Here is a 12,800-nt window from a genome sequence, read left to right on the forward strand (position 1 = left end):
AACTAATTTCTAGACCCCCTCCTCCCTTGTTACAAAACGTCCATACAAAAAAATTTTTTGTTTAGGCTGTTACAACTAAAAAGCGAACGTAATACGAAGTGAACAGTCCTTAAGTACTTAACTGAAATAGCACAGATTGTCGAATCGATCGAGAACCGGGCTCCAAGCCGAAGAACAGGCCCCTTTCCCTGTAATTATTTGTAGTTTTAAAATTATGAATACAATCTCTGATGTGGCACTTGTAGTCTTTTGCCTGATGTCTTATTTTGTTTGATAGATTAACCGAATTGTGCTAATTTGTCAGTATTTAAGTATTGCAACATCCTTTGATCATCAGCACGAGACTTGGCATGAAAAATTTTATTTTGTCCCTTTTTCGATTCAAATTCAGTGGTCTTATTGATATGGGACTCCTTACTTATTTACTTCGCTGGCTAAACTTATAAACTGTGATCCATGGCCTCCCTCAGATGACACCTAAAGCTGGTTCTATTGTTGGCTTCCGTCTGTCAATTGTCAATACCAAATGCAATATTATTTCTATTGACAGCTTCCTTCCAGGAGTTCTCAGAATCTGGGACTAAAGGTTCGAAAATTTTGGGAATCGGGATATCGAAAAACATATGTGGTGCATCTCCTCATTTATTAGACAATCATTAGATGCAAGACACCTTAGTATCAGACTTTGAATGACAATGGTATGAATAGGAACCGTTAACTTATCAGTAACAATTGTAGAATGAAGGTGAAGGGGAACCCCCTATTATTAAACAGCATAAACTCTAGGACTATTTTGTAACAGCATAAATAAGGAAATTTTTTCCCACACAAAATCTGTAACAAAGATGGAGAGAGGGACGAAAAAGTCATTTTTTCGTTAAATAACAAGTGAATGACCCCAAAGTTAAATTATTTTCACAGCCATAAAATTTCAAAATATATCAAACTCATAATCACTTAATAAAAAGTATAAAAAATCGTAGGACTTGCAGTAATGCCTTCAAAAAATTTTGTAATAGTAATTAAAGCACACTACATCGTGTAAAAGTATCAATTTCAGAATAAAAGTTTGCTTAATTCAATAGTCACGCTTTTGTATGTATAAAGTCATCAATTAAGAAATCCCACACTTTTCTGCATTCATACAATGTATTATCACTGAAAAAGTTTCAATTTCTCTCTTTATTTAAATTTTATTTTCCTTCCTTCCTATTCGAAAACAAAGTCTACAATCGCAAAAATAATTTCGTAAAATTGCCAATTTGCATATAAAAAAAATCCATTTTTTCGCATCAATTAAACATTAAGTGGCATTTAATTAAATTAGTTAGAGTTAAACTTATTATTATGAGATTTATAGTGTTCGAATGTGCTTATTATGATCATTGCAAAAAATTGTATATAAGCTTACAAATGAGATGGTGAGAAAACATATAATCATCAATTGATTCGACTTCCATCCCATGCACACATTTGTAGTGTTAGAAGTTGGAAAGGTCTTAGATGTTGATGGGAGTTTAAAGCGACGTTTTTCAATATTTAGTTTAAAATTTTAATTAATTTTTAAAATATTGAAATTTTCAAAAAATTCAATTTTTAAAAATTCAAACTTTTAAAATTTAAGAGAAAATTGATAATCTTGAAAAATATTAGAAATCCTAAAAAATTTGGAAATCTTGAAGAATTGAAAATCTTTAAAAAGTTGAAAGATTTTAAATATTTGAATGATTTTAAAAATTGAAAGATTTGATAAAATTTTAAAAATATGAAAGATTTTAAAAAATTCAAAGATTTTGAAAAATTGAAAAATTTAAAGAATTTGAAAAAGTTTAAAAAAATGAAAGATTTTAATAATTAAAATATTTTAAAAACTTGAAAGATGATGAAAAATCAAAAGATTTTAAAAAATTGAAAGATTTAAAAAAATTGAAAGATTTGAAAAAGTTGAAAGATTTTAAAAAATTGAAAGATTTTAAAAAATTGAAATATTTTAAAAAGTTGAAAGATTTTGAAAAATTAAAATATTTTAAAAATTCTAATCTTTAAATTTAAATTTTCCTAATTAAGAAATGTTGACAAAATTAAAAATATTTATTTTAAATTCTTGAAATGTTTCCAATTTATTAATTCTTAAAATATTTATTTCAATACACCCAAATTGATCTACAACACTTCACATTACAACAGATAAAAATTCCTTTAAATACAAAATAAAGCAAAAACTAAAATAAGAAGAAGTAAAGAAAAGAAATAAATAAATTAAAATAAAGTTGAGGAAAAATCTCTTTACAACAGCAAATACGAAATTAATAGCTGTAATTTTAAAAATCTACAAATGAAAGCGAAAGTAAATAAATAAATAAAATACTTGTACTTAATACTATTTTGTAGTAATACTCACTCACTTTATAAAGTTTTTAAACCTTTCACGATACTAATGAATTCACGATCGTAATATTCTCTAAATGCACGACACTGCGATTCAGTTTTAAAATTTGATGAGCTGCCCCACAGTATCACACTATGACCGCCTTCTGACTTTATTGTTTTGAGAATGTTCATCATGTCAGACTGAAGATGAGTAGGAGATAAAAAGAAAAAGAAATTTATTTGTATTAAATTCAATAAAAAAAGCAAAATTATGAAAGAGAAAATTTATGTCTAGTCATTTATAATACAGACCAGGCTTGAAAGCTAAATGTTTGAGTTTATTTTAGATAATTAAGCAGGCTTGTAATGTGTCTGAGAATTTGTACAAGCTTTGTGATACAGCCAGCAACAGAGTCAGATGGAAGGCCTTTTGTAGCAACCTAGGCTCCAAGTCGGAGCATGGTTCCAGTAAGTAAGGTGATATACCCCTGAAGCCCGGACTGAGTAAGCTGATATTGGCAATCATAGGAGGACTGAAGATCAATTTCCTCCTTTTTTGGAAGAATTTTTCGACTTGCTATGGTTTTTCGCGGAAAAAATTTCAAAATCCCCAATAATGACCTAAAAATCGACCCTAATCCCCCCTAAAATATTTCTTGATACCCCTTTGAGCTTAATGATCTGTATTAAATTGGACATACTTTAGATTTCAATTTTGGTACATAAAAATCATACATGTAGACTATTCGAGAGATGGTCAACCTGTTACTAGGGTTATGGTTTTATTCCGGTATATTATGTCACTAAGTATACTTTGTGACACATCTGAGAATTCTCTATAGTATAAATTTTAGTGCTACAACACACTGGTCTAGCCCAAAAGTGATGCTTAAAATACAAAATGTAGATACTTTGATTACAAGTTACCCTGCAAGTTGCCATCTCTTTAATTTTTCATTAGAATTGAGGGACTCTTGAATAGACAATAAGCACACGTACATGACTCCCTAATAGACATTGAGCAAGTTCACATCGTACCATGATGCCATCACCAAGAAGCTACATTCCTGATTTTAAGTAAAATATGAGGGAGTGACTTTTTGCTTCGACAGAAGTTCTGCAGAACTTCCCAAAAAGTCACAATCAAAATCTGACTATATTGAACCTAGAGCTTCCTATCCTATCCCAATATCCCTCAAAAAATACTAAACAATACTCAACTTGTTTCATATAATCTTTCGAGTCAGTATACTCATACCGAATAAATGGCAGCAGCTTAACATTCGTACTATTATCCATCATCTTTGCCAGTCGTTTCGTCTCGTACATTTTACCTTGCACAAATTTTGTCAATGCTGTATCAGTTTGATTTTTTGAGATATAAATTGATGTGTAAATGACACCGCTGTACAAAAACATTAGCTTATTATTTTCCGTCTCAACGATGTCTGGACATTTCTCCAATTGCGTACGGTAACGATTAAAACAATGCGGATATCCATAGAAACCCCACAATGCATTTGGTCGCAATTTTCTCGCACGTCGAATCGTTCGATTCATGAAATTCAAGGCTGCATTTTCAAAAAGTATTGTTGCTTGTGACTCGATTTGATCTCGCGTCCATGTCGGATGTTTTCGATTGACATACAGCAACGTTGATTCCTTATAAATCTTATGATCGCCAAAATTTTGCCGAAATATTGGACGCCATTCTTCAAAATCAACAACAGCAATGCCATCGTATGTCTTGTTAGGTATTTGCTTATCAATGTCAATCTGTAGCTGCATTAAGTGATCATTGATACTTCCATTAAATGGCAAGCCTCCATTTTGATAAATTAATCGACCAGTTTTATCGTACTCTATAGTTGGCCACTTACCAGGATTGTACAATATGACAACTTTATCGCCTCTAGTGGATGTATGCATGAAATGAGATGTTAATTGATTAATTTTACACCACATGTTGCATATGTTACATGCATGCTTAGCTCACCTAACGCTGTCGTTTGTATTTTGAATTATTTCTGCCGATGAAATGAGATCGGTAAAGTCGACTTTAAATTTGCGACAAGAATTTGTTGGTACGGACCAATAAATCTTAAAATTGCTGTGAATTAAAAAAAAAAATATGAAAGAGAAAATGTAAATGAGGTGTTTGGTCATGTGATATAGTTTATCCCTTGTGGGGATTTCGGGTGATTTTGTCATTATTGTAGGACGGCCTTAGCCTCAAAAAATTCCAGATACTAAGCCGAATAGTCACTATGTGACCAACTCGACCGGTTTAAATCTGACATTGTACCAAGTTTTTGATAAATTAGCCTATTTGTGATGTTCAAGTCAGTTAATCGATCCAAAATCCTGCTCCAGATCAGCGTGACTCTTGAATGGTTCCGGAATTAAACCGAATTGGGTACCAAAACAGAATCACGCCGAATTTAGGTCGGATTATTGACAAATTAGCCGATTTTTGCTATTTACTTCGGGTAATCGATCAAAAATCAGGCTTTAGGCCGGTGTGACTCTCGCATTGTGTCGGACTAAGACCGATTCGGGTACCAAGTCACAGTCATGTGGACCTACAACTGAAGTTTTGATCAATAAACCGATTTAGGCTGTTCAAGTCATTTAATCGATCCAAAGTTCGACACTAAACCGGCGTGTCTCTGAGATAGCAACGGAATTAAGTCGAATTTCTTACCAAGTCAGAATCACATCGACCTAAGACTGGATTTTTGATCAATTAAGAGATTGTTGCTATTCGAGTTGATTAATTGATCCGAAATCCGGCATCAGGCCGGATGTCACCGGCATGTCAGTGACTCTAATGATATCGAACTTAGAACGAACCCGACACTTATTCAGAGTCACTTCAACTTGAATCCGGATTTTTGATCAATTGACCAATTGTTACTATTCAGGTCGATTGATTGGCCGAAAATTCGGCATCAGGCCGTTGGAGTTGGATTTTACCCAATTTTTGCAATTTAATTTTAATTCTGGCATTTAAAAAGTTCAAATTCCAACTCTAAAATTCCCAAGGACAAAACCGGACTCGAAAAATATAAAAAGTTCTTATCATAAATCTCCCAAACATTCTCACATGTCTCCAAGACCTCATTAATCATATTTGCACATATTAGTCCACATAACACATATCCATATGACCTTCAACAATCTACTCACTTTTCTGCTGTGCGAAAAAAGAAGTTGTATATTATAAGAAATAGAAAATACATTCCAATTTATTGCTTGACACTTGACGATTTTTTAATTATTTTTTATGCCACTCTTTAGTAGCATTTCTCATGTGCAGCTGCTTGTTTTACTGCTTTTATAGTCAAATTATGGGAAATGATAATTGTAATTAATTTGCATATTTATGAATTACAATCAGTATTAAAATGATATTGTGCAAATGAATGGGCTGGTTTGATAGTTTGGGTAAATTGTTAGATGATGGGGGTATGGTTGGCGGTAGTATGGAGGTGCTTGGTGGTTTTTTGGGGTCTTAAAGCGCTTAATGTCGCTTAAAATAGATGAATTGCAATTTTTCTCAATTTTTGACTCCAAACCCCCTTAGCACCCCCAACAACTCCATTAATCCACTCAACAAAGCTCAAAATCCGACAAAAAGTCAACAAACCACAGCCAAACAAGCCCAACTTAATGTAGAAATGCTGGTTCTACAAGCGACCCAATTTTACAAAGATTAAATTGGTTTAATTCATTTCACTTATCTTGTAATGCAATGTTTTATATTCATAATAAATGACTGAATGAAGTTGCATCGCCTGGGGATATATCTTATTTACATGAGCTTGTTTTGACTTACTTTAATGCACTTATTGTTTAATTTTTACTTTTTATTATCGCTTTTTCTGTAATCTAAGTTGGCCAAGAATTTTTATAAGATTTATTTCATTATTTTTTAATTTTTTTGTTGAGGAACAAGTTTTGTTTAATTGTGGATTAAGACATATCAAGGTCAGTTGATGTCAATTACACTAAACGGCTGAGAAATTGATAAATTATAAGGAAAGTTGTCAACATTTTGGAAAATTGGGCCATTTTTGATATAATAAGAAGCTTAAAGGACGAACCAGCAATTTTGGAACCTCAAAAACTTGACACACTTAATTAATCGCATTCCTTAATCAACCATCTACATCCAAACTTTCTCCAACAAATCAAAATCAACACCATAAATCCACAATGAAGATAATCAAAAAGTCAAGCAATTCAGAGGAATTATTTGAACAAATTGAACGACTGAAAACTTTCTGTGGCCTTGGCATTCAAAATTCTGAGGGTGACAATTCCAATGTTGATGTCAAGAGGGCGCACAAGGTAAAGGAAGTGAATTTGTGAAGATTAAAATAAACCAAATTTAAATGTGATTTTTTTGGCATTGAATTTTTGCGAATTATTAGCAAAATGTTGATGGATATAGGGGTATACAGTAGCTGGGGTATGTAGTAGTTGACATGAATTTCGTACGGTTTATGACTAGAATTGATGCAAAAATGTGAAGATTTAATGGAAAATAGCTTCAAAAGAGCTAACTGTGCTATAGGCTAGAGCAGACCTCGATGAGAACTTGGGTTTTGTATAGAAATATCAACTCGTCTGCATATAAAAATCATATCAACTTCGAGCTCTTGACTTGAGTTTGAAGTTAATTTTGATGACCATTCAGTTAATCCAAATTTGATCCCAAAGTTCCTTTTTAAAATTGCATCTGTATCGACTTGAATCAGCTCTAACTTCGAACTTCAGAATTAGATAAAAATGGACTAGGCTTAAAGTATATTTAGGTTAAGCCAAATCGCACCAGCTTCTTGCTCTTAGAAATCCTAACAGTCCCGCACACGCCTTGTCTGAACATAGTCTCCTAAAATCATCATTAATCCCCAACTTAACTGCATCGCAATATGTACTTTTCAGCAAGATCCTCATCCTCATGTATGTATCAACAATTAAATTAATTAGCTTTATGAGTGATTAATGATTTTATCAAGTGCGATTAATTTCCACAGTAGTTAGTAATTAAAGCTCGTATAATTACGAGCTCATGTCTATCGAATATTCATTCAGTGGCTTTATTTTTATAAACTCATTAATTATTAATATTCAACACATTAATTTCCATATTTCATAACTAATATCCGTTTTGTTCGCCCGGATTATAATAAATGTAGATGAGTGTGATTTTTGTGCAGTTTAAGTAGAGCTTGTTGGGTAATTTTTTTGAATTTGGAGTAGCAATTTGGGTTTGAATTGATTGGGAAGAAATGATAGAACTTGAAGAGAATTCTGTCTTTCCAACAAAAGTGCTGCAAATTTTCTTAAACCCGAAACTTGAATTTTAAAATTCCAAACTTTTTTACACAAAATTCGAGTTTATAACCTCAAAATGGGGAATGGCGGACAACTCAAGTGACAAACTTGGCTACATTCTCAGTCTTTTGTCGCTTTTGTAGCCTTTTAGTAAATTTTGCAGCCTTTTTGTCACTTATGCAGTTATTTAGTCAATTTTGCAGCCATATTATCACTTTTGGTCACATTTCTGTCATTTGTCCCTTAAGTCGTCAGTCCCCCAATTAATCCACATCCATTCCCATCCAGCTCCTCAAAAAAATCATCACCAAACTCAACGCCGACCCACTTCCATCAAAAACCATCGCAATATCAACAATTCAAGGCACATATGAAGCAACTACATCACCAAGTTTCAAAAATATCGATGACTTAATCAAATGCTGTCTAATTCTAATCTCAAATACAATTTCACACCTATCCACGCGGAAAATGTCAAAGCAACCGATCATGAAGGTCCGACAAAGATTTCGCGAATTGCTGTCGATGCTGATTCTTCAAAAATTTGATGATGTCACAGACATAGTCATGAACTTTTTACGTGATGAGATGTTTTGCGAAGGATTCGTTGCTGATGTTTTCAAGTCATTGTGGTCATGTCGAGTGCATTGTGAAGCTATACTTGATAAAATATTGAACTTGACTGAGGAATTGGTGATTGTGAATCGAGTCAGTGAAGCGCGATGCATTGTGAAAGGATTATCAAAAAGTATTGACAAGAATTTAGAGGAAATGAGTAGTCAAGGATTGTCAAGGCTGCTGTCGCTGTATCATTTAAGTGTGGAAGTAACGGAACCACAGAACAAGCTTCATCACCTCAAAAATGGATTCGAAAATACTTTATTAAAATTATTCGCCATCATGAAAGTCGAGGAACTGACAAAATTACTCCCAAAATTCTTAAAACTCACATTCGAAACCAAATTCATGTCTGAATTGGCATTGAAGGAATTCGCGTTGACCCTAACGCACGCCTTTATGAAACTGTCAAGGAATAAAATTGATGAAAATTTACAGCCAGAAATTTTAGAGTTTTTGTTAGCCGCAATGACATTGAACTGTAAAACAAAAAGCTCATTAGCCTGTCGTTACCTGACCCACCTACTCGATCAATTTAATAATTTTGATGAATTTTCAACACCAAAAATATTTTATCAAGCAACGCCATACAAAATAAAAATACCAAATGAATCAGCATTAAAATTCAATGAAGATCATCGTCTATTAATTCAAACGTCATTTCTAGCATCAATTAAGCTTCATGGTTGCACAACTAGTAATTTGTGTGCAATTTTCAAGGTCATTTGTATGATGATTGTCAGTTTACCATCATCACATACTTTCATTATGATAATTACAACACTAATGCAATTACAGGCATACATGCTCGATGGAGAGTCATCAAATTTTACACAAATCGATAAAAATCATATTCATGCCTTTATCGTGTCAATAATGACACTAATTTGTTGGGTAACACGAGCTAAATCATTAACAAAATATATCAATGAGATTGTAAAGTTGAGATTTACAACAGCACCGCATTTAAATCCACCATTAAAGAAATTTTACGAATATGAGGAACATCATGTGTTGGGCTACAAAGCTGAACTGTTTCTTGACAAATGGGAAATTCGATATTGCTTGTGGAATCGATATAAGTTTAATGAGGACAAGCTTAGTGACATTTCTGAAATTGAATATTGTAAAAGTGAAAATGGCGATGAGCAGAAGAAGAAGAAAAGAAAGTTTCTGAATTTTAATTTATTTGGAAGGAGATCAAGTGAACATTTATTGAAGGTTGAACGATTTTCAAGCTTTTTTGAGGAAGAATTGAATAAAATTTAATGTTAATTGTCAAGAAAAAGCTTTAAATTTTTCTTTAAATTATAGGCAAGAATCAGCTGATAGAGGTCTTAGATCTGAGCTGATGCTGAACTGGCAGTAACACCTGCCTCTGTAAAACTAGCAGAAGTGTGTAAAAAACTAAATTTTTGTCGAAAAGTGTCATTAAACATGCGAAGTTTCAGCTCTGACTATTAAAAGCTGACCAAATTTGTAGTACATACGTTCTAAGTAATTAAGTAACTATATGTCAAAACTAGGTTGGGACTTGTTGATGACGACCAGAAGCTGACCAAATGTCAAGATATGTTCTTTCTCTCAATACCTTGCTTACTAAATCTCTATCCAAACCATTGCTGAAGGGTGTTATCCCTCTAAATCAGGAAAGAAATAGTAAAATATACAATCTACCAATTCCGAACCCAACATGAACATAGATAGCAACAAAATGCAAACAGAACTGAACTAACAACAACAGCCGAACTCAATCGATTAAAAAAGGCTAAGAACAACATGTAAGACATAGTCTAGGACTCTGACAGAAATAATTGAGAAACCGATCTATTCAAACTTGACACTGGAGCTCAACATGCAGCCTACTGTCTCTTAATTGATAAGATACAAATCAAGTGATTCCGATCACAAATTTTAATATTTTTCAGGAAATTCTTAGAATAATGCAGGAGTACGATATTTACTTGAAGTGATCCTCTCCCTTTCCTCCCCCAATAAGCAAACAAAATCTCGACCGGGACTGTCAAGTCCCATTCCCGTCCCGGTCCCGAAAAACTTCCTCTAAAGATCGTTAATAAACCTAAATAAACATCAAGTAAGGTCAAGAGTCAATATCTCAAAAAAACTTCAAAATTATCTTCAAATCATTAACACTTTTTGTTTAAATAAATGAATAAGTGTTAAAGAGAATATCAAGTGTTATTGTATGAAGGCGAGATACTGACTTGAGTTACAAAAATAAACTTCAGATGTGATAATACAAATATTTCCTGAGAGCAATAGAGTCTTTCTGGTTAAAATATTCTTAATGAATCATTGTGCTGAATTGGACACTTGATTTTGAGTATAAGAAGAGTTGTGGATGTGAATCTTATAAAATGTCAACAAGAATTTGAGTCAACACATTTTAGAGTGACACTAAAACTTGACTGCAGACAGAATGTCTTCAAATTTCAACTGACATACTTCTGAGTCTCAATTTTCAATAATTAATTTATGAATTTGGATACAAAATTCAGCAACGTGTCTAGAGACTTTAAACTGTCAACTCATTTAATCCAAAAAATCAGCCACTTGTAAACATAACGAGCAAAAAATTAACACGTAAAATCATCAAGTCACCTTAAGAATGACAATCTTTGTCTGTTCTGAAAGAATTTTTGTTGACGGCCAAGATCTAATCGAATTAAAAACACAGACAAGAATGTTCATAATCCATTAATAAGCTTGCTTTAATTGCTTTTGAAAACAGGAAATTGTTGATCTTTTGTGTGTCACTGGAAATATTTAAAACTTCTTTTCATATAGCTTCTATTCTAGTTAATTATATTTAAAAGCTCTAATTTAATTATTGGTATTATTTGCTTATATCATTATTTCAAACAAGAAGTACTCTATTGACATAATCGAAACCTAGTCTGAAAATTGAGGATTCTGGCCTAATGGCGTCCATATGGCTGCCATACACAGGCGGCTTCCATTAAGAATTAGTAAAAGTGGTTAAGCGGAGCCTTAAGAGCTCCGTTGTGGAATCTATTTCATTTGTGTCTCTCGGGACTTTTGTGCCATAGGAAAGACCGAATTTCTGATGAAATTCTGATAAAATTCTGACCTATAGCACTCGCCTTAAGCCAGTAAATAAAAGGCAAGTTAATGTCTAATTCTCTACTTTACTAGTTCTAACGTGTTCCACTCGTGTTTATTAAAACATTTCTTTAAAAACTTAATTTCCTTTATTCATTTATCAACAATAGCCTCGATCGGCAAATTTAGAGCTCAGAGTCAACTCAAGCTTTATATAGAGTCGAGTCGACTTGGAACTCTGGGAAAAACATAGCTAGATTTTTAATATCGTGCCGCTTAGGAGCCAAATAATAGATTAGTTCTAATTAGGGTTTTCAATCCCGGGATCAAAATGTATGTAATCCCGGAAATGAAAACCCTAGTTCTAATACATAACTTATGTGTTTCTTACACAGAATAATTTAAAACAAATTAATAATTCACAAAAATCAAGGAAAACTTCTACAACACTTCCATATTTAACTAACCACCAGACTTTTTAGTTGGTTTAGTTATCGTTACAGTCTTGCGTCTTCGTCTAATGATTTTTGTAGCCGTAGTTTTATGACGTGATGTTGTAGTAGCTTGAATAGTTGTTGGTTCCAAAGTTGTTGTGTCAATTTTTGATGTGGATGTTTTAGTCGTTTTAGTCGATTTCACTGTTTTCTTCCTTTTTGTTACATTTCTAGATACCAATGGTTCAGCTGTTGTATACCACAAATGTCCACTTGCACTAGGTTCTGATATACCAGAACTGATAAAAACCAATTCAGAACTTAAAGTCGGTGCTGAACTTTCACTTTCATTTTTCTGAACTTTAATTGGCTTCTCGGTTTGTGGAATACTGCTTTTTTGAATGTTGTACGGATCATCAGATGATATAAACCATAAATGTGGATCACTCCAATGCAGTGTATATTCATTACCACCAGACTCAACTCCTCCAAGTAGATAGATCAATAGAAACACTAACAACATTGTAGTCACAAAAAGAGCTGTGATTGTGCAATTTCAACTTTCCTTTATATACAAAAATTGAGTTATAAAGGAACACGTCGTTTTAATCAAAGCTCTGCACATGCTCTAAATTAATATTTAATAAATCAGTTTGTGGATTTGATAAGAAATTAATTCGTGAATTTAACATAATAGAATTAAAATAACACGAGTGGATAGAGCTTCATGATCGAACTTTGAAGTCATGAGTTAATAAACTTAAATAAATAATTGATAATTTAAAATATATCCGGCACTTAGTCAGAGTTACTGCGGTCTGTTAGTTGGTACCGGATTTTGGACCAATTTTCCAACTTTTGTAATAGTTCTGATCCTGCTATGAACTAGAGGTCATCTAAGTGCAGTGGTTTGGACCACCGCAACTCTGGATCTTAATGATCTGAAAAGCC

The 12,800-nt window shown here is 32.9% G+C and overlaps 1 protein-coding gene across 1 annotated transcript; it reads right to left on the bottom strand.

Annotated features, from left to right (window-relative positions):
* Positions 1 to 2,406: 2,406 nt before the first annotated feature.
* Positions 2,407 to 12,372, bottom strand: LOC139087546 (hyaluronidase Tab y 2.0101-like). The gene is made up of 5 exons (XM_070636379.1): positions 12,321 to 12,372; positions 4,621 to 4,663; positions 4,367 to 4,480; positions 3,592 to 4,282; positions 2,407 to 2,571 (listed from the first exon to the last, which is right to left on the bottom strand). The coding sequence occupies exons 1-5, from the start codon at positions 12,370 to 12,372 to the stop codon at positions 2,407 to 2,409; spliced, it is 1,065 nt and encodes a 354-aa protein (XP_070492480.1).
* Positions 12,373 to 12,800: the final 428 nt, after the last annotated feature.

This window comes from Chironomus tepperi, unplaced genomic scaffold (genome assembly GCF_022539635.2).
Source record: "Chironomus tepperi strain 1889 unplaced genomic scaffold, CSIRO-AGI_Ctep_v1 contig_127, whole genome shotgun sequence".
Lineage (NCBI taxonomy): Eukaryota > Metazoa > Arthropoda > Insecta > Diptera > Chironomidae > Chironomus > Chironomus tepperi.